This window comes from Saccostrea echinata, unplaced genomic scaffold, assembly GCF_033153115.1.
Source record: "Saccostrea echinata isolate AGI-Se365-2 ecotype Australia unplaced genomic scaffold, CSIRO_AGI_Sech_v1 ptg000014l, whole genome shotgun sequence".
NCBI lineage: Eukaryota > Metazoa > Mollusca > Bivalvia > Ostreida > Ostreidae > Saccostrea > Saccostrea echinata.
Genome location: NW_026889763.1, coordinates 19,169,144 through 19,195,906, shown reverse-complemented (window position 1 = coordinate 19,195,906; position 26,763 = coordinate 19,169,144). Strand labels below are relative to the sequence as shown.

The following is a 26,763-nucleotide window of genomic DNA, read 5'->3' as shown; positions in this document are numbered from 1 at the left end:
TTCGTTTGTGACGACACCGTTATCTTCTTTCTCTCTCCTCTTTGTGCTGATATGATACTTTTTGTTTTTCTGGGGCTTAGATCGTTTAAGGTGCACCACCAGAACCACAACAAGTATAATTATAACCATCGCAACACAGGGTACCACAACAGCTACCACAGGAAAATCAGAGGAAGGGGGAGGTAATCCTCTATTTACTTCCACTTTTAAAGTGATTTGTAGATTCGCTGACGCATGCGTATCGTTAATACTTTTCTGAGAGCCAAAAGCCTGTGTTTGAAATTAAAAAAAAAACAATGGAACAAATAACTGATCCAGGCATTTTAAGTGATTTATGCATCATACAATTAGTTATGTACGTTTTAAATAACAATCCCAGACTGTGGACACTGAATTAAATCATGGCACGATAAGCTTGAGTGCTGTCATGAAAAAGAGTTTATATATTTATAGCACAAGAACAATAAATAAGATACGAATTGTAAAAAGTCGTCCTTTTTTCTTTCACTTCTACGCTCCATCAGCCCATGACAAACCTTCACCACACACAAAATGAGAAAAAGCAAAACAACTTTTGGCCCGCTTTCACAGCAAGCTAAAACACTACACATACTCATGTTACTACATGTATGTGAAATGCCGTACTTGGCATATTGAAATAAAAATCACTGCATATTACTATTATTCAGCATTTAAGTTACTATGAGAATTGCTATACACTATTACACTGATATTTGATATGTTATTGCAATATCAATATATTTTGATTTCCTAGAGTACATATGCATGTAATCAAAAGGTCTTAAAAAGCACCCCGAACAAAAGTGAACAACTCTTGAAAAAAAAAACGAGACTCTTGAGTAGCACATGGAACTTAAAATGATAATGGAATGTAAAATCTCTGTGTCATTTTTAAGACATCCCCCTCTCAAACGCCTTCCTTCTCGCCTTTGAAGGTAGGGTTGTCCATCTCGGTAGATGTATCGTTATGGCCAGCATCCCCATTAATACCGTTCTCCCCCAGCTTGTACTTCTGCTGAGGCTGGGATTTCCTCGTCTTGTAAATAATCACTAGCACACTAATAAGAACCAGAGCTGCCACTATAGGTAAAACGATAATCAACACCTTGTTATCGGTACTTGCATCTGGGTTGGGGTTCGCAATGGGTGCTGTTGTAGTGGGGGCAGGGGTGGTCGTCGACGGTTGAGGTGTTGTAGGTGTCATGGTAGTCGGTTGTGACGTCACTTCCTCTGTAGTGGTTGGCGGGGTTGTTGTGGGTTCTGTTGTTGGTTCCGGAGTTGTGGTTGGAGGAACCGTCACATTTACGGTTAAAGTGAAATTGTCTGAATTCTGGCCATTACTTCCTGTAGCCTGAAAACGCATGTGTTTAAGAATGAGTAACAAATACTACGAATGGTAAATAAGCTGTAATTTCCATGAAGATCCAGCCCAACTACTAAACTATTAGTAATCTAAATTAGCCAATACCAGAACAAACACCACATAACTAAAACTTAAAGAGAACAAACCCGCAGAATTATCACCACACTGAAGTCGGAAGGCTCATTGAAGTTGGAGAAGTTTGCAAATGACTGATTGAGGATGAAACTTCCATTTTCAAACTCAATATTGTCTTTGTATTCTTCAGGATAAACTAAAAATTTAAAAAATACGTTTGAATAGAAATGTACAGATCATAACTTGAAGTATTTCTTTAAAAACTTAAGCAAAATTAAATTTAACAAAATATCTTCGAAGTTATAATAACTTACCGTCTAAACTGTACGTGATATTTGACTGAGGAGTGTCTGGATCCAGGGCTTTTATGCCGGTAGGCTCAGTTTTAATAATACCCTGCAATATTAGAAAGTTTTAACTTCAAACGTCTTTGACGTCTTTGACGTTGAACTTGAAAGAATAATTACATTTTACCTAACATGCCTAAGAGAAAGTTGTTATCAGCAAAGCCTAGACAATACCCTCGTTTCTCAAAATAAAAATGATGAATGTTTCCATGCGCAGTGTTGTTCCATTTGGGGAAGAAGTTTACCTGATCGAAATAATAAATGGTAACAGAAATATTTGAAACTGGACATGTGTAACACGTTGTAGAGCAGTCGGATCTGACAAACACGGGAGGAGAGTCATCCACATCAACAAATATAACATTCAAAAGTTTAGAAATGCTGTGAGGACCATCCTGAAAAAAATAATTGCAGGCTCTTGTAAGATTTCATGAACAGATGAAAATTATAGCAATTGTGAAAATATTAAGTAAATACATTTATATCCATGAAAAACATAGTACAAATCTTGTTATACCTTAAAAATTGGATCCTGTATAAATCTATATTTAAAAAAGTCTAACATTTCCAATGTTTTACTGAGCGGTCATAAAAAATCGATGTTTGACCGCAGAGTGAGATATTGGACCTGTCGATGAGATATTGGACCGCTTACGTCACATTGCGGGCGGGATCTGCATTTGTTGGTGTTCGACAGTGACATGATTTATTTATGTATACGCAAAAATATAACAACATATGATTTGCTAAATTCTGAGAATGGCAGACCAACCAAACACGTTCTAAGACGTGATTTAGATTGAAGTCACGCGTTTAAGAACAGTTTAATTGTTTTTCAAAAGTACACTCGCAGCTGGACATCACATGATGAATTGTAATATTCAACAGGTGAATCGAAGTCAAATCAAGGTAAACACAGTCATAACAACGGAAGCGAGAAGTTTGTTTTGAACACGTTTTTGTAAAATTAAGTATAAGCACAAGTATCAGCTCATCTCCTTTAATATGACATTATTTTGTTCAATATACAACTACATGTGTACAGTTTTCTTAAGAACAGCCGACAAACATGCGCTATGTATTCAGACGATGAAAAAAGCGTGACCTGATTATCTATTGATATTCAAGAAATATTCGGTCCCCATGCCTTCGATATTTGGTTCTCCTCGAAAAGAGAGTTTTAAAATCATATCTGTAACAAGAATACACAGTTAAGATGTCGGTGATATTATGGAAAGAAATAAACATTTAAAAAACTTCAATTTATGGCTTTTTTCAGAACTCTTACCTATTCTTTATTTTCATACCCTCTCCATCAGATAAGATTTGCGATGTTCAAAAAACGACAAGGATTGTGCATTTTCTGCCGGCATATGGAATAAGGGCGAAATTGAACATTTTGATGGGTAATTTTATATCAAGAATGAATAAAATTGTTTAAATTTAATAACAAATAATATCTATAAAAAACAAATAGGCATCAGTGCCCGGAGTTATGTTTGTTACCCACGGGCAATCAAGGCCGACCATGTGCCTTTCAAAGGAATAGATTATAACATCTTTTTTTTTTAATATATTCGATCAGTGCATATTATCTATTCAAGATATATTACTAAAGTCAGGTACTCTTCACACAATTGCTCCGAAGAAAATAGTTCCATTCATGATCAGTAGATACAACATTACAACAAATGTTAAGAATAATGATGTATATTTAATTCGTTAAAGAAAACAAAATTAACGTAAAATGATTTTAAGAAAATCACTTTTCCCCAGAAAAGGAAATAAAAAGTTTTCATATTCCTACGCTCGCTGCCTCCTCAGTCTTTTTCACGAAAATATATAGGTCATCCTTCGATTGATAGTGATAAATCTTTTCACCAATTATATACCTGTCATGATTATTGTTCGTTAATTGCCCTATATTTTCTTTTGAGTGAGAATGTTAATCATTAACTGTGTGTGTTTTTTTCTCTTTTTTTTTAAATAACGGAATGGATATTATGGTTAAACACCTGCAATCGTAACTTCTCGGCAAAGCAACGTGATTTGCCGAGCTCGTCGGAAAGGATCTTCGCACGTGTGTAAATCTAGTCTATTTGGTCTTGCAAGCACAGGTATGTGCACCGTTCGCTAGCGACGCTTAGATCATGTAGAATGGGTATCAGTATTTGCTACGGACATGAGGAAGAACTATACACCAGTTTCATAACAAGTGCAGGTTTTTTACTCAAGCCCTAGACTAGGCTAGAGGGGCTGAGTTATCTAAAACGATGCTAGGTCATTGATCTACTCAGTTTATAAACACGAAAATATACTATTTTTGTAAATAAAAACATTTCTAGAAACAAAAATGTAGTTTATCTTCAAAACGTCTCTATATTCAAAGTCTATATAAAGTGTTAAATGTCGGATTTTATTCTATGACGAAGGAATGTTCAGTGACGCTCCACAGCCGCAACCGATCTCGCGATTTACTTTGCGTTTAACAACGGCCGTCAATGCATCTCTAGACGAGTTCATTGATTACTCTTGTTGACCCATCTTTAACATCTGCCTATACTTTGAGTGATAGTACTTTAATAGCACAAAATTAAAAAATAAATTAAAATCTATCCTTGATAGATGTATAGTTTTGCTATTTAAAAAAATGGGCTATCTTTGATCTTTGTTTGGACTTGTTTCGAATTTTTACAGAAGATTCTATCATTGGAAAGTTAGATGGTACACATGTAGCACAGGCCCATAGTACGCGGGATTTTTTCGGAGCCCCCCCCCCCTTTCACTTTGAAAACCTTGCTACAGGCCTGTAATATGCTATTTGGATTAAAATATTCCTGAAAATGAGTGAGCTGTTAAATACATCTTTAAAATTATACGGTTAATTATATTAAGTCTATGTTCTATGGGAAATTAAAACTATTTTTTTAGGCATCTGCAACGTTGTGATAATAAGTCACTACACGCATGTAACGTTATATATGTACATGCAGTTTCCTTAGTACATGCATATTTTAATCAACAAAAGATGTTGAAACTCAGTAGCCTAAATATTATGTCATTTTAGGATATTTATGGCCATTGTATAGTTGACTTTCTACAGCTTGAGTATCTCTGACGTTTTATCAGTAAATAGTTTTTTTTTAATTAGAAATCATCTGAGCATAATGAAAATTCGAATAAATTAAAAGTCGAATATTTTGGATATGGGGTAACCCATATCTGTTCTTGTTAAACAATAAATACATTTTATCGCTGATTTGAATTTATGGGGGGTCGACCCTCTGATAAGAGAGATAACTTTCCAAGTAAAAAATCCTAATATTATTCATAGATTAAATAATTGAGACCTTTGAGTAGTCAACTCGATCAAACCTGACATATGGTGGAAACATTAAGTTCTATTTCCTTTTACCTAAATTTTTGTCCCCCTCTTTCACTGATAGTGGGGAATATTAATTTTGGTCTGTCTGTCCGTCCGTCCGTCTGTCTAGCTGTATTTCTGTCTGTGTGTAACACTTTCGTTTCCGGGCGATATCTCGAGAAGCTTTTGAGCTTTTGCAATGAAATTTTATACCACAACTCCCTATGGCCAAAAAAAAAAAAAAAAAAAAAAAAAAAAAACACCTTACTGATTTTGAGGTCAAAAGGTCAAAGGTCAAGGTCGTAAATTCATATATTCTGAGTGTAATACTTTCGTTTCCGGGCGATATCTCAAGTAGCTTTTGCAATGATATAGTTATACGATAACTCCTTAAGGCCCCGCTCGCCCCTCTCAAAGTGTCCCTTCCCGTTTTTTTTTTTTTGGTCAATCTTTTTTTCAAAAGTCAATTGGAAATTTGTGGCATCGATCACGCTCAAAGTTTTAGAGTTACCCCCCCCCCCCCCCCGTTTGTATTAAAAGTCGCTTGGCACTATTTTTAGCACAGGGACATGTGGAGAGTTATTACATAATACAGGTTGTCGGTGGACTTTATATTTTAATTATATCTGTTAGAACTGTTTAGTAAAGGCTGAAATATACTTCAAATTTTGACGAACGTGAATATAAACATGTATATGTCACCTGCTGTTTGCATTTTTAAAATTTGCTTAAATGTCAAGCGCCTCGTTGGTCTAGGATGTGAGAGGTCCGGGGCTCAAGTCTCGGACGACCCCGTTTTTTTTTTTTTTTATTTTTTTTATTTTTTTTTTTATTTACTAAATGATAGTATTCAACATATGAAATGAAGAAGTTATGACGTCAGGTGTGTACAAACCTTCTCATAAAATCATTATTACAGTGTGATAAATATTTTATATAAAAAGATTCTTCGGTATATATATTTTAAAGGTGCTTAGACAAAGATTTGAACTTAATATTTTCTCAAATTTTCTGTATAATATCACGACTTATATATTGCAATAGCATTTCACACGAAAATATAATTAAATACTTATTTTATCTGAAAATAATTGGAACTACGAATTCTGGGACGCGTTTGATTAACACATCTTTGCAATTACACAAATTTTAACTTTATCTTTAATATATTTTTAAGAAAAGAAGCGATTTTGTTATGTATTAATGAAAAATATTACATCTTTATTCTAGAAAATTCGGAGTAGAAATGTTCGAAAGCAAAACCAACTCACCAGTATTGTCAGTCCGTGCTCTGTGATGTTTACAGAGTTTAACAAATTGAACACACACGTGAAACGTAAACTTTTTTTGTAAACAGGGCACGAGCTCTGTTATTGTTAATGTTTACGATTCACCGGGTGTGCTCAATTGTTAAACTCTGCACACACCACTGAGCACGGACTTACAATACTGTGAGTGGTTTTTGCTTTCGAACATTTCTACTCTGAATTTTCTGGGTTATGGTTTTAATATTTTTCATTAATACACAACAAAATTGCCACTTTTCTTTAAGTATTAAGAATAAAATTAAAGTATGTGAAAGCGCAAGGATGTGTCAATCCAAGGCGTCCAGAAATTCGAAGTTTTAATAACTTCGAGATGAAATAAGATTTTTATTATATTTTTGTATGAAATGCTATAGCAACATGTAAGTCATGAAATTATACAGAAAATTTGAGAAAATATTAACGGCTTGGCCAAGATCAGGTGCCCATGTTGGTTGCAGATTAACAAAAAAAATGAAGTCAAATGAAATGTATTACAAGTATGTTCTATGTAACACTACATCCTTTTAGCAGATTGTATGAAATTTCTGTCCATTTCACTCATACTATAGCAGAGACCCAAGTGGGCTACGGACTATACATATTCAGGCATAACATTTATCTTTATCATATTCAACTGAACGAAAAAAGTATAATTCAAATACAAACTCTTCATAAAATATTGTCTGAGCAAAAAAAATTAGAAAACATTATTGACCATTTGAAGCAAAAACATAATAGTACAATATTTATCCTTAAAGAATCAATGCTTTTTTAATTAACAATTCAGTGACAAGTAGATTGGGTGGCGAAATTATAAGAGTGAAGGTCTCACTTTGTACTAAATTGTAAAGTAAGGAGTTGATCCTTATGTTTTGGGATCAAATCCCACAAATCCCACGCTGGGATGTTAAGACTGGTCTATGAGCTAATAAACCATTGAAGCCCCATTTTGCAGTATCTATACAAGTAGGAAAAAAATCTCTTGCTAATGCAGAAGTACGGTTATATAGTCTGTAAATTTGCTAAATTTATTTGTAGAGTCCGTAGCCCTTTTGTAAGTAGGATTTGTGTGGCTAAATATTCTTTTAAAAATATTCCAATGCTAATCATTGTAAATGGATTGATAGTATGTGTCACAAGAAGGAAAATTTTATCATGTATATTTAGAAATATGAGCACAAACATAACAGGACAGACTACAGAAGCAAGCCTTTAGTTGAAAAATGTTCATTTTCAGACATTTTATCTTTAATTACAGTGGTATTTGTATTTAAAAACATTGCATTTGTTGGAATAAACCTATTTTTATATTGTAGTTATTGTATCAATAATGTATATGACTTTTTCTGGAAGTTATTATATTAGGGCTACGGACTATACAGGGCTACGAACACCAATCATTCTTCTATAACTTCTTTTGGTGTTAGCGCAAAAGCTATTCATTACTGTTTTTTACTTTACTGATAACTGTGAAAATATTAAACAAGAGCATGATAAATTATACATTCTTTTGTTGAACACAAACTATAACTAGTGCTAATTGTAACGGGAACCGTTACAGATGTTCCCCAAACGGCTCCCCAATCCCTTATGATGCCCCATTCCCTACAAGCTTCAATAAATTAGACAATACTTTTGTAATAAAGATGGACACTTTATTTTTATGGGTATTTCATTGGAAAACTACTCCGATATAGCCATATGGGTATTAGCCAATCAAATTTCAGCGCATATGCTTGCACATATTTCTACATTTTTCACATTAATTTTCTTATAGTGTCTCACAATACATACATTTGTGTTAAATATTAAAGAATCTCATTGAAAAATAAGAGAGATGTAACCCTTTAAGTATTAGCCAATCAGAATTCAGCATACGCGCATGCATGGCCTTGCATTCAATTTTGATAGTATCATAATGTAGGAGCTCTATGTGCCTATCCATGTCGTAAATTTCATTCTGTTTTGTTGAAAACCAAGGGAGTTATAGACATTTAAAGATTCAACCAGTCAGATTGCAGCACACCTGCATGCGCGTGTTTTCAAGAAATTTCCTATATAACATGTTGTAGCACCTAGTAATATATACTTATATTCTAAATTTCAAAGTATTTTGTCAAAAAACAAGGAAATTATTGAGATTTTTGTATCAGCCAATCAGAGAAGAGCGCACGTGCATGCGCGTGAGTTCACGCTAATTTGACCATGTTATCTTGTTTAGACTACTAATATATCTTTACATTTTGAGTTTCAAATCAATTCATCAAGGAATATAAAAGTTACGGCTTCATCAAGTATATCAGTCATTTCAGTCATTGCACGCGCGCGCACGTGCATGCATGTGCGCGCAAAATGACCTTCGTTCCGAACACCTACACAACATGCCTATTAACCCTAAAAAGGTTTCATGTCAATCGGATGAGTGGTTCTATAAGAACACTCCCGGACAAAAAAGTACCGGAGAAGAAAGTAGAAAAAAAGAATAATAATAATAATAATAATAATAATAATAATAATAAGAAACAGAGTAAAAATAATATGTTCCCAAACTTCGTTTGGGGAACATAATGAAATATGTGGCTACGGACTATACAAAATATTAGACCAGCATGGAAAATAAAATACAAAATGCGCACACATTTTTTTTTCTTAAGTAAAATAAAAAAAATTTAACACATTTTATTTGCTCTTTTTTTGCTAGAAATTATGCATTTATTCAAACATTGAAAAATCTTAAATTATATAACAAAGGTATATCTGCACACATTTATTCATAATTTCCACATTTTTTATCCTATTTCTTTTCTGCAAAAAATAAACTTAACCAGAATGATTTCTCTATAATAAAGCATATTTATTTTGGAATGTTTCAAAATAATTTTAATTAATCATTATTTAAAATGTAAAAAATCAAGTGCAACAGCATAACGCTTCAAAAATTACGAATTTTTGACTTTATTCTGTTGTTTTTCAAAGATGCAGATACCATATAGACATGTATATGATATTATATACCAATGGAAAGCTCTCCTTCTTATCTTTCCAATGCAATAAAAGACATTTAGATTAGATGTAACTATAAAGAGTTACATCTATATAACATCATTTAGTTGGAAATGGGCACCTGATCTTGGCCAAGCCGTGACTTCAAATCTGTGTCCAAGCACCTTTAAAGAATAAGCAATTAAATCTCTCCATATTTGACTTTTTTTATTTACTTCAGTATATACATTGAATAATTCTGCAAATTCGAGGGGTCCGACCCCCCCCCCCCCCTTCAAGATCTGCGCATGCTTTTCTTTTTTCCTTAAGCGGGGGGGCACAAATTCTCTGAATTAGCTTGTTAAAATGGCACCTGATCCCACCTCTAAATTTTGAGGTCCGTGTATGCTCTGCTCCAAATTTGTATTGTTTCATTGGACTTTCGAGATTGTATACTGTTCGTTATCTTCAAATTTCATTTTAACCACCGAACATATATCTCTGCAGGTGGACAGTCTGTCCCCGAGGATACTTATCGTTCGGTACTTATTCATTCATGAGTAGTAGAAAGTATAACGAAAAGATACTGACAGACGCGTATAAAAATGCGTCACTCTTTTAACTCTATAAGGGACACAGACTCAAATCGTTCAGTTGGTGTCCCTCGGATAATCCCCCGGGATATTAAAGATTTGAACTATATACAATCTTCGGACTCCCAGTTTTGGTATAAAAACAACAGTTCGTTCACGTTCACAAAATTGAAGGAAGTAAAGTTTCTCTTCATGATATATTTGATTAATCCTTTTCCAATCCAAGGGCATTCATTTCCAAATGTTCTACTAAAAACTAAAACGTGTAATGTTTTGGTTACAAACGGTCCTTTTACTAATTTGACAGAACATAGCTTCTAAAAATTTGGGAAAATCTGAACTGCAAATCTGCAAACGTTGTCTAAGGAATGTAACCTTTGTGGGTTTATTTATGTTGGTGAAACCAAGGATTCACTTCATAAAAGAATATCGGGTCACAGATTTCAGATTAACAATGGGGCCCAGCTGCTTCTCTACAAGCACTTTAATTCACCTGATCATGCTATTTTATCAATGAAAGTTATAATTCTAGAAAAGATTTACCATCATACTAATAGTCCATCAGACAACGAGAAGAATACATCATCAGGAAACTAGGCACAACTTTTCAATATGGAAGCAATGACAATGTCGATAGTATTGGGAAATTGGGAAGTCCACAGTGTAGCAATGTAAATGTGATGGGACGTTTTAAAAATACTTAGAGACGTAAGCGCAGTCATAGATGTCACAGGGTGAATTAAATAATTAATTAATATTACTAATTATCATTCATATCATATTCATACATTTGTCTAAGGCATTATATTATTATAGAAACCAGTGAATTCCGTTCTCACTAGGGAATTTACTACGTTCATTCATTGCCTTATTCATTCATTCATTTATGCGGGTGAGTGGTCAGTGAGAGTACGGGTGTGTGAGTGGTCAAACTGGTTTTATTCTGTCCCCTGCGCATTCGCGTCAATACTAATTCTCGAGCACTCCAACCGTAGACTTTGGGGAGAGAAGACACTCTCTCTCCCCAACACAAATTTACCTCACGGTAACTGTGACCTTTGTCTAGGATTTACGGTAAGAAATAATTGGTAAATTATTTCTAATGATTCAATTACTATTCATTAATCTATTTGATCATTTTATTTCAATCAAGTATTTTATAAATTCTCCAAATTTATAAAATTAAAATTATGATCCGCGTAAAAGAGTGAGTGAGGCGAGAGATATTTAATATCTGTTGTTATATTTCAGGTCACCCTTCCTTCTTTGTTATAAAATTCCATAATCGTAGAATATATATTATATATAAACATCGAACCCAGCAGCCGTGTTGTGTTGTATTTTACCACATTTAAAAGGCTGGTCATACAATAAACCTATTATACACGATGTTCCTTTTGATTCACTACTACCTTTTGTAAATAAAACGTTAGGTCTCCATCACACTGGCACCAAACTTTACGCTGTCCCTTTGAAAGTTCTATATGGTCTATTTGAAAAGGGCAAGGAAAGTCCATATCTGGATTCTTCGACACCAGAATACAGGATTGGATCTGTGATTATGGCTATTGCAAATCATAGGCTTTTTAAATCGCCAGGTTTTACGGAAGATAATACTGCTCAATCAACCCGTTTGTTCCTTAAACTTCAATTTGGAAACAAAGGAATCGACGCAGTTAATAATAATAATCTTAATCACGAAAGGGTCCAGTCTTGTATTCCACCATATTGCGAGTTGAAGTCCACACCTTGTATTTCTTATAAATATACATCGACTATTGCTTCCAAACTTTGCTTCCAAACTTTTTAATTACAAAAAAGCTCTAAAATGCATAATGCTCCTAAGTGTTCATAGTGTTCTTCAACTTACAACTACAGTCCTGCTGGACACGTCATTACTGGTGTTGTAAACATAAGTAATAATAAGGACCTGAAATCCCTTATTTTAAAAGGGCCATATTTTGGGGAACCCGTTCTTTCAACTGGCCTCACTATTTTATAAATATCATGAATTCTGTGGAAAATTACGCCAGGCGATGGGCCAAGCACGAAAAAGAAGACCTTGACACTTTGTCAGAATGGATTAAGAGCATCAGATGGATCACATTATGCGATTGAGGGACTGTATGAAAACTATTTATCCTTCTGTCCTTAATAATTCACATGTGAGAAAGGAATTAGATAGATTACACGATCAGTATGTACTGGACCCAGCTGACAAAACTGGTAACAACATAGTCTTTGTTTGCAAGGCTCATTATTTGAATTGTATTTTAGAGGAACTAGGATTTAATTCTGCAGGTGGAAATCCAACTTACACCCACAGCTCCCTTTCTAAGGAGGAAATTCTTCAGAATCATATGTCCGTTTAAGGTATTTTTAATATTCCCAACAATCAAAATGAATTTGAATTACTATACCTTTACTGGATTCCTAAACTTCATAAAATCCTTACAAACAAAGATACATAGCGGGTTCCAGTAAATGTCCTACCAAGCCTCTTTCTTTACTCCTCATTAAAATATTTACTGTGATGAAGGAGAAACTTCAGGAGTACTGTATAACAGTATATTTCAGAAATGGTGTAAATCAGATGTGGATACTTAAAAACTCCAAGGAACTTTAAGAAAATTTGAAATCACAAAATATTACAAAAATCAATAGCATCAAAACGTACGACTTTTCAACACTTTATACAACCATTTTCCTTGAAAAAAGTCCAGGCTTTTTGACATGATAGACAGCTGCTTTTTCAATAAAAGTGGAACTCATAAATATACCGGTACTTACCTTGTAATTGTTTATTTGCAATATTTTTTTGTTAAAAATATTCTAATATTCTATTTTTGTATTCATATGAAGCAGAATTTATTCAAAAACTTCTACATGAGAGGAAGAAAACACTTGCTGTGGCCTTCAACTGGACATTTCGATATATCGACGACGTATTATCAATTAACAAGTTACTTCCATTCATATGTCGACTCAATATATCCCAGTGAGCTTGATATAAAAGAAACAACAGAGTCTGACACATATTTAGATACTGTACTAGAAAAAGACGTTAATGGTAACCTTACAACAAAACTTTATGAAAAACCTGATGACTTCAACTTTTTAATCGTCAGCTTCCCTTACTTATGTAGCAATATACCCTTATCACCTGCATATGTGGTTAAGTCACTTAGTTGATTCGTTACGCAAGAGCATGCTCTACGTATGAGTAATTTCTATAACGAGACAAGCTATTGATAAACAAGTTGATGAAACAAGGATATCAACACTCTCTTTTGAAGTCATCATTTCGCAAGTTTTATGGTCGATACAATGACCTTGTTAGCACCTAATAAGAGGGCGCAATTGGTAGCCATTCCAACAATAGTTTTTTTTTTTAAATTAGAGCAGAGGATCATTAGTTGTTAAGAAAAATGTGGCAATTAAAATATCGAGAGTTACCTGTAATTAAATAATTAAATATCAAGCACTACTTTTAATTACTGATCACGCATGAGTATGTAAGACATATCTGCTGCATGATAGTCTGAACTCATAATTAAAATAATGTAATTTTGTTAAAAAACTGTTTCTTCAATTCACAGATCAATTAACAGTATGAATATAGAGAATATTTACATCACAAGTTATCTTTCACTATACAGTATTATAATAGACAGAGATGTTTCACTTTCGATATGACTAAGATGGCTTCGCTGTTCTTCATTAGAAAATGCTCTCAAGTGTTTTTTCTCTTATAAAATCCCTTGCAGTGTTGCAGTGGTTAGAACGTTCGATCTAGATTAGCAGATTTAGGAGTTGATCCTTAAGTAGCGGGTTCGAATCCCACTGTGTGACGCGGAGACCGGTCCTTCGGATGATACCGTATAAACCGAGGTCCTGTGTCGCAGGAGGTGCTGGCACGAAAAAGATCCCTCACTGGTCAATGGCCCAGAGTGCCGAGTATAGGTAAAAATTTGCAGCTCTCTACAGGTAAGTGGTGGCGTCTCCATATGAGTGAAAAATTCTCGAGGGGGACGTTAAACAATAAACAAACAAACAAATCCTATAAATTCCCATGGTCAACTCTTAAACAAATGGGAATCTAACACTAGGTCAAAAATGTGAAAAGGCAGACATACAGACAGATGGGGTCCGTGTAACACTTTACAATTCAAATTTCTAAAATGATTTAGAGTTTGAGAATTTTAATATATTAGTTCAAATTTTTAATTTCAAAGTCTCAAACTGATTTCGTGTATTGAAATTTAATATTTTAATTCAAAAACATAAACTTTCAAATTTCCAAGAAGGTTTTAAAATTTTAGATTGTTACCGTAGATTTTTACCTTAAATATTCAAAATTCAAATTTTCAGAAACGAATTTTGTATTTTAAACAGTTGAGTTTTTAATCTATCTACGGTTCAGAAAATTAACGCTTAAAATTCAGTACCATTTTTCGTATTTTGATATTTTAAAATTTACTTCAAATTTCTAAATTTCAACTTTCAAAACATTTTAGATTTTTTGAAATTTAGAATTTTGATTTTTTATTCAAATTTCAAATAACCAAAGCACATTTTTTTTTTCATTTTGAGTTTTCAAAATTTTACTTCAAATATCCAAAATACCAAATTTCCAATCCCGATATGAATTTTGAAACTATGTCTGTATCAACTCATTTTCTAAATATCTAAGAGCTCGTATGCTTGACCAAAAGCGTTTTTGACATAGTTTCAAAAATCAATGCGGGTTTGGAAATTTCATATTTTGGAAATTTGAAGTAAAATTCTAAAATCTTTAAATGTAAAAATGTGTTTTGGTTATTCAAAATTTGAGTGTTTGAATCAAAGTTCTAATTTCTAAAAGCCTTAAAGGATATAAAATTTTAAGGATATGGTAGTAAGAATCAGATTGGACAACCCACTACCTAAAGGGGGCTTTAAAACTTGTTCTGACGGAAGATTTTTCTTTGTAAGCTATGACACAGACAATTTTATCAGCCAGTTACAGGCCGCAGCTAGAGAATATTTTCCTGTCAAACAGATCCGCCAGCTGCAATTAAGGTTTGTAAAAACAGTACGTTGGGAAAACCTCAGAAACTGCAGATCTCCACAGAGGAATCAAACATCACCGTTGGACCATTAGACCAAGAAAGTCAATCAACCAGTTTGAAAACATTTTGACCTCATAGGTTACAAATGATTGGTTATTTGCCATAATACAAGATGGACAGATGTGCATAGAAAAAGCAAGGGAACATTCCGGATGCATAAATCAATTCGCCCTAATGGTGTTAACGAACTAAATCACATCACCAGGATGAACGTGAACTAGAACTAATTCCTGATTTTGACGAACAAGACTATTCTCTCTTACTAAGATTACCTTATGTTAATCCACATTTTCAACTTTTATATGACCCTAACATTACTAAACTGCCCCAACCCAGTTTATACCCATTAAAATGGGTAGCTATTAAATTCATTCCTTCTATATATATATATATATATATATATATATATATATATATATATATATATATATATATATATATATATATATATATATATATATATATATATATATATATATATATATATATATATAATTTTTGTATATTTTTTAATTGCCAAGCCTACCGTTGCTGTGATGTTTAGTACTCCTCCGGTTTTTCCTAGGTTACATTGTATGCTGGTTTCTTCGTAATCAAAATTCTTTATTTGATGCAGATATCCCGATGTCTTGTTTACTGTGAAATATTCACCTGCATCTGTCTAAATAAAGGATTTTAAAATATTAATAGTTTTTTCTTCAGATTTCTTTTACTTTATGAAGCTCTCTTATATGCAAGAGTGAATATCAAAATGGAGAATATTTCTGAAATATCAATAATGTTACACAATTTTTTTGTATTTTAGTTATGAATGATTATTTTTACCCTGTGTTTCTGAGCCTGAAAAAACGGTACAAAGATTAAAAATTGTACATGTAAATTTACATACCTTGTCATCAGTCATCTGCAAACTTATTTTCTTAAAAAAATTCTGATTCTACACAAAAGTTCTCTAATATTGATATTAAAAGGATATTTGAGTTTTTCATTGACAATTTCTATGTAAAGTTTGGAGACCAGGTCTTCCAACAATCTGTTGGAATAGCAATGGTTACTAATTGTGGTCTATTATAAGCAGACCTGTTCTTTTTTTTATGAAGTACAGTTTTCCAGAGATTCCTACAACACTTTATGATAAACGTGATGATTTCAGCTTTTCTATCGTCAACTTCTCTTACTTAAGTAGCAACATACCATTATCAACTGCATATGGGATTTATGTCATCCAGTTCATTTGATAGATGCAAGAGCATGTTCTACATATGATCAATTTCTAAATAAGGCAGGCTTCTGAAAAATAAGTTGATGATACAAGGATTTCAACAATCTCATTTAAAGTTAACATTTCGAAAATTTATTGGGGATACAATGACCTTGTTAGCCAGTTCAATTTAATGTTACTTCGAATGTTGACCGACGTCTTTCTTGCAAATTTTAGACAAATATTTTCACAGTGAATTGTCTACGGATTTTTCTGTGTCCCCGATGACGACGGGTGTGACCCGTCGACCGGGAGTTGCTCACTCCTCTATGGCACCTGGCCCAAACCTCTGTTTTCAAATGTCCGTGTTTGCTCTCACAATTCAAAATGTTTAATTACGCATGATTACGTTTCGTTACCTTCTCATTTCTATTCCTATATATTCCTATGTAAAAATTTGACCACTGATAATTACCCCCTACTCCCCGAGAGTCATGATTGCAACAATTTGTAATCTATAGTACATGAGGAAGTTTTCATATCAATAAGACTAATTATGGCTTTCCTGTTCTTTAAAAGATGATTTTTCCTATATATCCGTATGTAGATTTTCCATTGTGGCCCTACCTTACCCCTTGGGGGTCATGAATTAACAAACTTAAATCTACACTACCTGAGGATGACAAGGTTTGTAAATTAACGTGTTCCAATTTTATTGAAGAAACTGTTGTTTATGACGTCGAAAAGCCTGGTCTTCACTTTATCGTGGGAAATGATTGTATAAAGTGTTGATGCTATTGCTTTTTTGCGTTTTATTAAAGGTCAGGGGAAACATTGAATATAGATCTAAATATACTGAGTTATTTATGGAAACAGGTTCATTTGAGCTTATTAGAAACGATTGGAATTGCTCTATGGGTTTTTAAATGCAAGATAGTGGTAGATCAGTCGAAAAGCAGAAGAAAACTACAGAATTTTGATATAAGGTTGGAAATCTATCATTACATATCAGATGATGATTTGTTGAGGAAAAGTGTTGGAATCTTACGGAATTCCATTCGGACAATACTTCTAGTAGTGCTAAACAGATGATTGTCCGGGAATATTTCTGTAAAAATACCATAGGATAGGTATGGGATATTTTATTGATGACAAGAGTCTAATAGTGAGCTAAATTCGAAGGAATTGTTATTTTTTTTTATAGCATTGGAAGTGCATTTTGACACGACGATTCTAATCGTGTGAAAAATGCCAAGTAATTAATTCTGTGTGCATTGGAAATAAATTCTAAAAGTGTGACAATTTCGGAGTTATCATTATTTTTCATGTGCATTGGAAATGCACATGTTCATTTTAAAACTCTTTTATCTCTTTTGATCATTCTTAATTATATTTTTATGCACAGTTGGATATTTAAATATCCAACCGATAGGCAGTTGGAAATTTGAATATCCAACTAATGGCCAGTTGGATCTTTAAATATCCAACTATTGCTGGTTGAATCGGTAAAATATACGTAGACTAATAAAAATGGGTGACGTCATTTTAGTTTTTTAACATAAATTAACACACTCTACACCTTTTCGAGGTGCAAGAGTATAAAATAGGAACTACTAACATTTTAATACATTTTGAAAGGCATAATGTGCACTCTTCTGCTCAATTTAGCAGAAAACAATTACCGTATTAAATTATTGTAAAAAAATATAATAAGTTTACGTTTGAAATTTATTTGTCAACCTTTCCCCTCGTTTGCACTACCAAATTAAAATTCATTAAGAGAGAAAATTGGCATGAACGTTAACATAAGCATTGAAGTATTACTTTTGGATGTCGTTGATCTGATAATAGCATCTGGCCGTGCTGGCAAATTATCATACCCTATAAGGTGTGGTATTCAAGTTTTCGTCACGGCCAGGTGTTGTTATACGATCGAAGTCATCCGAAAATAATAATACAATACTTCAGTGAAACGACTATCTTTGACAAAGAGTGGCGCAGAATTTCGAGATGTATTTTTACACATCTACTGAGAGATTAAAGATAAGAAGAAAATGGTTAAGAACTACGCACGCTAACTCTCGATTCCCGCCTACATTTTACACCCATTTAATTCAATACTAATGACAATTTGGCCGTAAAATCTTTGTTGAATGCAAAGAACAGTTCAATGGTAATTGACTGATAATTTAAATACCAGTGTTAAATAGTTAATTACCCCTAATTCCAGCTCTTTAAACGAGGGGGGTAGACGATATTTTCCACTGAAATCACGCTTTAAAGCATCAACACATTTTAAAATATTCTTGGATATGAATAAATGTTCCATAAATCTTTTCTTATGTTTTACGCACGCATATAAAATTAAACATATATTATTAATAAAATACAATGTTTTAGTTGTAAAACCCTTTGAAATTGGTGAAAAAATAAGCATTTTTGTAGTTTTTTGTCTGTAAACATATGCCCCCCCCCCCCCCCCCCGTGAAACACAAAAAGCTTTGGTAAGAATTTGTGAAATGACAGTCCATATTACCTGTAAAAAGGAATTTTTGTTTCACGGGGGGGGGGGGGGGGAGACGTTTTAGAAATATTTTCCGTTTTCCCTTGATTTCTATAGTGAGAAACACAAGTTTTACTAAACGTGTAGAGTTATCTCTCTTTGTTTTCTCAAAAAAGTAATGTTTTATGAAAATTCATATAAATATCTATATAAATATGAAAAATCATTCAAATGTGTTAACTTTTGAAAAATTGACTTGGAGATAGGCGGGAGAACAATACTATCGTTCGCAGTTCTTTCTTATTTTCAGTCGATCCTCGTTGAGTGCCATATGCATAAACGAAGTCTTTGAAATCTATGTTTAATGATTTATTTTCATCAAATTGACAGACTGCTATGATTTTAGTCTTTTTGTAAAATTTCACACCTTAGTATATTTCTAACTTGCTCAAATCTAAAATTCAAAAAATAATTCATTCTTACCTCCCCAGTAGCCATTGAGATGCTGATCATCGGGGTTTCCTTCGGACAGTCACGGTCTTTAAACATATTGAACAAACGCTTGATGAATATTGGAGTAGGCATTTCTCCCTAAAAATAAAATCTCTCGAAGTAATGGAACAGAATCATATTTATTTCACAAAAATTTCCGAATAGATAATTGCAAGAAACAAACCTCCTGTATTCGGATCGGTTCACTTTTATCCGCTACTGGCTGGTATTCATTCGCTGAACTGACGTGAAACGATATGTATTCATCAACCTGATACCATATATAGAATCATGAGAAATGATACAGATTGAAAGAATTCATCAAGGCAAAAGCTAAATAAATACTTCTCTATTACAATGAAGTTATAAATTATTTTTAAAGAAAACACTTACGGGATCTCCTTGAAGTTTATTACACGACACCGTTAGCTGAAAGTTCTGCAGAGCAGCATTACATACATCACCAGGCTACAAATTAATGTCATTATATATCAGTGCTAGCACAATTCATATATATATATATATATATATATATATATATATATATATATATATATATATATATATATATATATATATATATATATATATGGAAAGCCTAAAGAAATTCGAAATTCACTTCCAAATTCTCCCACCTACAGGAGTTATCTTTCTTCAAAATCATTTATTTAAGAGAAGAAAAAAAATTAATTTATTATGAAAATTCTGCATCTGATAAATGATAAATTCCTGTAACAATTAAAAGAGATAGAAATATCTTAATTTTAACAGTTTAAAGGAACTGGGTATACAAGTATTTTAGGTAATCTATTATAAGCAATTATTAAAAATATTGGCAATAGAAAATAGAAATCAATATTTGTAATATAGAAAATGTCTATATAATGGTCTTCATCATTAAACTCTAGTTAAGAAAATTCATTGAATTGCTTGGGATAGTTTTTTTTGAGAAGTTATCTCTCTTATCAGAGTGACTTTACACTTTAACGCAGTTCCAGACACACAGTGACTGCTTTTCTTAATGCATGGTCCGTCACGGTAGCTCAGTAGGTAGAGCGCTCGCTCCGTGATCGGTAAGTCGTGTGTTCGAATCAACGCCGAATGATAACCGACCAGTTTTCATGATTTTTGGTAATGCAATGGCGTGCCCTGTCTATAAACAAAATAATGCGTTGCCACTGACCAAGGTGCTAATGAACTTCAGTTCAACTAGGTGATAAAACACTAAAACTACTTTCTCAAGCCAGCAAGTCATATAAATATGACAATATCCCTATGTAGTATACATTAAGTTGTTTTCAAATCATGGTCCCTGTGAATGATTGATCGAGATTTAGTATTTCTATTTTTATAAAAAGGGGGAGGGGGCAAACTTTTAAAAATTTAGATGACAAGAGCAGCTCTCAGTACTTTTGACATGTGTTTTAATGAGGATTTTTTTAAGGTTGAGGTGCGGGTCTGCTTCCCACTAAAACTGCTATTGTACTTAAAATTGTTGAAATAATAGACTTTTGCTACATACTAGTAATCGGATACAGTTTAAGATTTCATGCTTAAGTATAAGTTTTAACATATGAAATATATGAACTATACAAATAAAACCAATATTATTGACACACTTCACTCTACATTTGAAAATTATGTTTCAACACGATTCAGTACATGCCAAGCATAATTAAACAAGACGCCTGTGAGCCAATGCTCACTAATAATACCCCTGCTCTGATGTGAATACAAAAGTTCATTTATGGACAGACATAGGGATAATCAAGAAGTTGACATCGGATTCGTACAAAAATGAAACCCATCAAATGACATGCTTAAACAAAGAGTGTGCTAAACTTTTAAGCATCTGCGATTAGTAATTGCTGAGAGAACTGCGACCAAAACATTGTTATGTATGGTACGGACAGACGCACAGATAAAGAGGAAGTTGACATTAGATACTTACAGAAATAAATCCCACCATATGGCATGCCTAAAAAAAAGAGTTTGCTAAACTTTCAAGCATCTGCCATGAGTAATTGCTGAGAAAACTGCGACTAAAACATTGTTATGTATGGTACGGACAGACGCACGGATAAACTGGAAGTTGACATCGGATTCGTACAAAAATGAATCCCACCATATGGCATGCCTAAACAAAGAGTGTGCTAAAATTTCAAGCATCTGCAATGAATAGGTGCTGAGACAACTGTGACCAAAATTTGTTATGTATGGTACGGACAGATGCACGGATAAACAGGAATTTGAAATCGGATTCGCACAAAAATGAATCCCACCATATAGCATGCCTTAACAAAGAGTGCGCTAAAATTTCAAGCATCTGCAAAGAGGAATTGCTGAGAAAACTGTGACCAAAATTTGTTACGGACAGACACACAGACAGCTAGACAGACGTACAGCTAGACAGACAGACAGACAGACACACAAATGTAAAACAGTATACTCCCTCTCCTTTGGAGCGGGGGTATAAATATTCATTTGTGAACACAACATTTCAGAATGATAAGAAATGCATAGCAGTTCAATGCAATACTGTTGCCTAGTTCGTAGATAGATCGAAAATGTACCGTTAAGAACAATGAATGTAAGTAATATATTTCTTCCAAGTATTACCTAATTGTATACACATTCCCATTATCTTATAACTATGTCATGTGTTTTTAGAACAGTAACATGAGAAATTGAGATACAGTTTTTTTTTCTTACATTTGTTACGTCAAGATCGATAGCTTGTAGCAGAACTAGTTGATAGGTCTGGTTAACGAATTCTAATGAAACACTTGGATTACTATTGGAAATGGCCCATTTCAGAGTTGTAGAATTCGTTTCATTCCCAATGAAAAGGATAGAACCTTTAATAAAATGAGAGAAAAGGCAATCAAACAACATTTCATTTATAACCAGCATATCACGATGAGATGTGTAACGTAGCAGGTCTATGAAACTACCTTGTAAAGATGTTTCTTCAAAGGAAATTTCCCTTGGAAAAGGAAATGGGCCACATGGGTCATCTAAACAAAAACAAATGAAGTAATTTACAAAATATCTAATAGAAGAACCTCCAATGACTTTTCAATTTAAAGAATACTTATTAAAATAAAACACAAATTTATGGAAGCCCATTTAGGACCTATTAAAAAATATTTTTGAATTCGATATAACGAATTGTTGAATTTGTTATAACAAATTTAATTCCTTATAACAGTTTGTTTGAATTCGTTATAACGAATTTAATCTGTTATAACAAATTTGTTGAATTCATTATAACGAATTCAAATATTGGTTATAACAAATTAAATTCGTTTAAACAAATTCTAAAATTTGTTATAACAAATTAAATTCGTTTGAACGAATTCTAAAATTTGTTATAACAAATTAAATTCGTTTGAACGAATTCTTAAATTTGTTACAACGAATTAAATTCGTTTAATCAAATTCAACAATCAGGGCCTGTAGAAAAATATATATGAATTCGATATAACGATTTATCGAATTCGTTCTAACAAATTTAATTCGTTATAACAAATTAAAGAATTCATTTTAACGAATTTATTTCGTTATAACAAGTTTTAGAATTCGTTATAACGAATCTAATTCGTTATAACAAAATTTTCAATTCGTTATAACGAATTCAACAAATCTGTTATAACAGATTAAATTCGTTATAATGAATTCAAAGAAACTGTTATAACGAATTAAATTCGTTATAACAAATTTGACAATTCGTTATATCGAATTCAAAAATATTTTTTGATAAGTCCTAAATGGGCTTCCGTACAAATTAAATAAAAGAAATACAGATCGTGTCAAGAGAGAGAGAGAGAGAGAGAGATTTGCCTTTGAAAAGATCCGTTAATCAGCTCGGAAGGGGATCCCTGTCATTTTTCAAATTATATGACTATATCACGATTTCAACGCAATGAGACACATACAACATGTTAATTTTATTTGCTCTTTTAACATCATTTTTATTGCATTTGTTGGTATCATTTGACTCCAAATGCATAATATTTTCTAACAAAGCTTAGCACTTAAATCCTCGACAATGGATAGAAAAAGACCAGTTTAAGTATCTCCCTTCTTTGAACGACAGAGGAGGTACCTACCTTGTGTAACAACTCCATTCAGGCTACTAATAAGTAAAAAAGCAAACAATTCCTTCATTATGTGATCAATTTCTTGGTAGATTTTCCTGTATTGTAATAGATCCCCAAATATAACATATAATTATCCAGCTTAATTATTCCTTTGTTTGTACGAAATTCTATTAAAATCCACTACATTTTAAGTTGTGTTTTATCACGGATTCTTTCGACATTAAGGGTCTGCCACCGCTAGAATCGATATCTTTTAGCTGGATAAGATTAATTCACCGAATTCGGCTAATTTTATCAAAACTGTTTTCTCTTGAGCTGAGTCTGAATACAAACGGGCACGATTGTTTAAGTTTCCTTGTGGTAAAACTCCCGTTAAATCGATCACAGCGGTAAAACCTCACATACCTGCATTTTTATCACCTTGTAAGGGGATTTCAGCAATAAAGTCTATCGTCAATTCTCAAACTGGCGAAGATATTATGCCCTATTCTAATAAGAACATTTAAAATGTTTTTCTTTATCATATTTCAATATTTACATTCATTGCGATTAAAGATGTCAAACAACATTTTACTGAATTGAAGAGGTTGGTGAACAGAATATCAAGAAGATTTATAACGCTAAAGTTTAAGATTTGACTCAAACTTTTGACTTGTAGCTTAATATTTTTATGTTGATGAACTGTAAGAGGCGTAAAGGGTCATTGCTATAATTCTCAAAATTGACAGCTTTATTAAGGGAATTCGATAGAATTTTCAAAAAGAACAGAATATTTCGTTTTCTTCTCTATGTGCTGTTGACACACCTGTGCCCCGTTATCTCTAGACATGATAAATAGGGATCATGCTAAGAATTGCTATTTAATGCTTCATAACAGAAGATTAGAAAGGGTTTGTCAAACTGAGTTGACGGCATTTATAATATCAGGAATACAAAGTAAACTTACCATTTAATGTACTGTGAAATCACTTATTTTCATGGGGTCAATTTTTTGAAGTTTGATGTAAAATATTGGTTCTTAGAGAGTGTTTGAAGAGAAGATATGATATAATAAATTGCAAATTTTATATATCGGGATTGGGTCTCTTCAATCTATTGGTCTCTTCATTCCACAAAAAAGCAAGGAAGTAGAAATTTCACGAAAATTAATCATTTCACAGATATTTGAAGAAATACGTATATGACATATTTGATTTGATGACAATTTCTTTAATTTTTATCGACCTGTTTTATTTGTCTTTTTTATGGACCTGTTTCATTTGTCTTTTTTATGGACCTGTTTCATTTGTCTTTTTTATCGACCTGTTTCATTTGTCTTTTATTATGTAATATGTTAATATTGATTCAATAATTTTTACAAAATATGATCAAATTTTTTTGGGTCGATTAAAGAAATTTGAAGAACCACCGACCCTCCAGATATAGTCATCAGACTTGATAGTTTGAGTTATTTGCACACATTAATCTTATCGATCTATCTTATCTGTTCCTATTGATTTTACAATCTGTAGTTTTCTACAACAAATGCACAAATGCACATTTTGCCTGGACACAAAGCAATTTATAAAATGCATAGATTGTTTCGATCAATTACCGACCATTAAAACATAAATATGAAAACTTTTTTTTTAAAGACGAATAAAAATTCAAAAAATTGAGGTAAGGTTTAACAAACAATTAGAAAATGATTTTAATGACTTTTCAAACATTTAACATTTAAATTATTTAATTTTATTGATCATGAAGTATCACAGATAACTAATAAATTTGAATAAAACAGAAATGATTTTTACATGATTCTAAAATACTAGTATATAAATAAAAGATGATTTTCATAATGATCAATATGTTTAGGGCATAAAGATTGATTTTATAACACTCACGCATATGTTAGAATTCGACATACTATACATATTAATGAATGCAGAAAATGCAGGAAAAATATTAACTCATCCTTAAAAAAAATCGCTGAAGGTGCTTCAAGACACGAATAATTAAAAAAATTCAATTGTTAATTTATTGAATTGAATTTTTTTATGTTTTAATGTACTGATGATTTTTAAACTGTATTGAAAATATATCTAATTTTATTATGTTGATTAATATTTTGGGCCTGTTAAAAGTCTTAAAGTTATATTCAAAATTTAATTAGGGATGTCAATTTTACTCGGACAGCTTAGTCGAATAGTCGGAGGCTTTAGTCGAACGATAGTCGGGTACTTGTTGAAATTTAAATTAATTTTTCATGTCATTTTTTTTCTATTTGTCTTTCAAAGACTGCTAGCCTGTACAATATTTAACCTACGCTATCACCATTATACAAAGAATTATTGAATCGTTAACATTTACGTAGTAATAAATATATGTATCCAATGTATTTCATTTAAAATATAATATTTACTGCCTATTTTATCTATATACAGAATATCAAACGACCGCATTTATCCTTTCTTTTCATGCTGCTAGTACATGTACCCGTTATTGATTTCTTACCCAAAGCCATTGAATGCGTCTTGTCAGTAACCCGTGATTGTTAAACAATTAAAGTGTAATTCTTATAAAAACAAAGAGAGCTTGCGGTAAATTTTAATTAAGAGATTTTTTGCAAACAATCAATACAATTTTAAAAATGATTGATCTTAATATCAAAAAGAAACACCTGTAAATAACGCTCATAACTGTCCCCAATTTACATGTATTTAGAAATATGTAACAGCTGTTTAATTATTATTCATTAATTGATAGTTACATTATACGGAATTGCAGGTTGAAACATTACAATTTGGATCTGACATCTTTTAAAGTATGTCAATGCATGTTTGTCGAACAAAATATTCCATTGAACAATTAAGGAACACCGGTTCAGCCTTTCCCTGAGTTTTACTCACGAGAACACCGATACGTTAGTAAATGAACTGAGCAGATTCATTTTTTTAATTTGATTTTTTTTACCTTGAATCTAAGATTACTATTAAGTAGCAATTTTTTAACGAATAACCGACTAAAAAAAATTTAGTCGATGGTCGATATGATCGAACGATAGTCGAGTGCTCGAATATTTGTGGACATCCCTAATTCAAATATAATACAAATTCATATGTAAATATAACAAATTTTCTGCCAAAACAACGCCTGGTGTTACATTGCAAAAGATTTAAACATTGATATATTATTAGAAGTGATTCCCCCTACAAAGTGTACATGTACAATCTGCATGATGGTATCAATATCAACTAAAAAGCTGAGTTGTAAAAAAAACAAACAAAAAAACTTCGAGATAGTGTTCTCCCTAAGTGTCTTC

The 26,763-nt window shown here is 32.5% G+C and overlaps 1 protein-coding gene across 1 annotated transcript; it reads right to left on the bottom strand.

The window, feature by feature from the left end:
- Positions 1 to 433: 433 nt before the first annotated feature.
- LOC133186566 (uncharacterized) lies at positions 434 to 23,529 on the bottom strand. Its single transcript, XM_061321797.1, has 10 exons — positions 23,472 to 23,529; positions 22,072 to 22,217; positions 19,753 to 19,827; positions 19,544 to 19,630; positions 19,351 to 19,458; positions 15,690 to 15,824; positions 2,052 to 2,201; positions 1,774 to 1,855; positions 1,531 to 1,655; positions 434 to 1,372 (listed from the first exon to the last, which is right to left on the bottom strand). Exons 1-10 carry the CDS (start codon positions 23,527 to 23,529, stop codon positions 929 to 931), a joined length of 1,410 nt encoding a protein of 469 aa, XP_061177781.1. The 3' UTR covers positions 434 to 928.
- Between the last annotated feature and the right edge of the window lie 3,234 nt (positions 23,530 to 26,763).

Excerpts from the sequence above, each read along its gene's own strand:
- LOC133186566 (XM_061321797.1), bottom strand. The coding sequence starts at position 23,529 with ATGAAGGAATTGTTTGCTTTTTTACTTATTAGTAGCCTGAATGGAGTT. Across the intron at positions 19,459-19,543 it reads AACCGATCCGAATACAGGAG|GGAGAAATGCCTACTCCAAT; the intron begins GTTTGTTTCTTG and ends TTTTATTTTTAG. Across the intron at positions 1,856-2,051 it reads CCATTTATTATTTCGATCAG|GGTATTATTAAAACTGAGCC; the intron begins GTAAACTTCTTC and ends CTAATATTGCAG.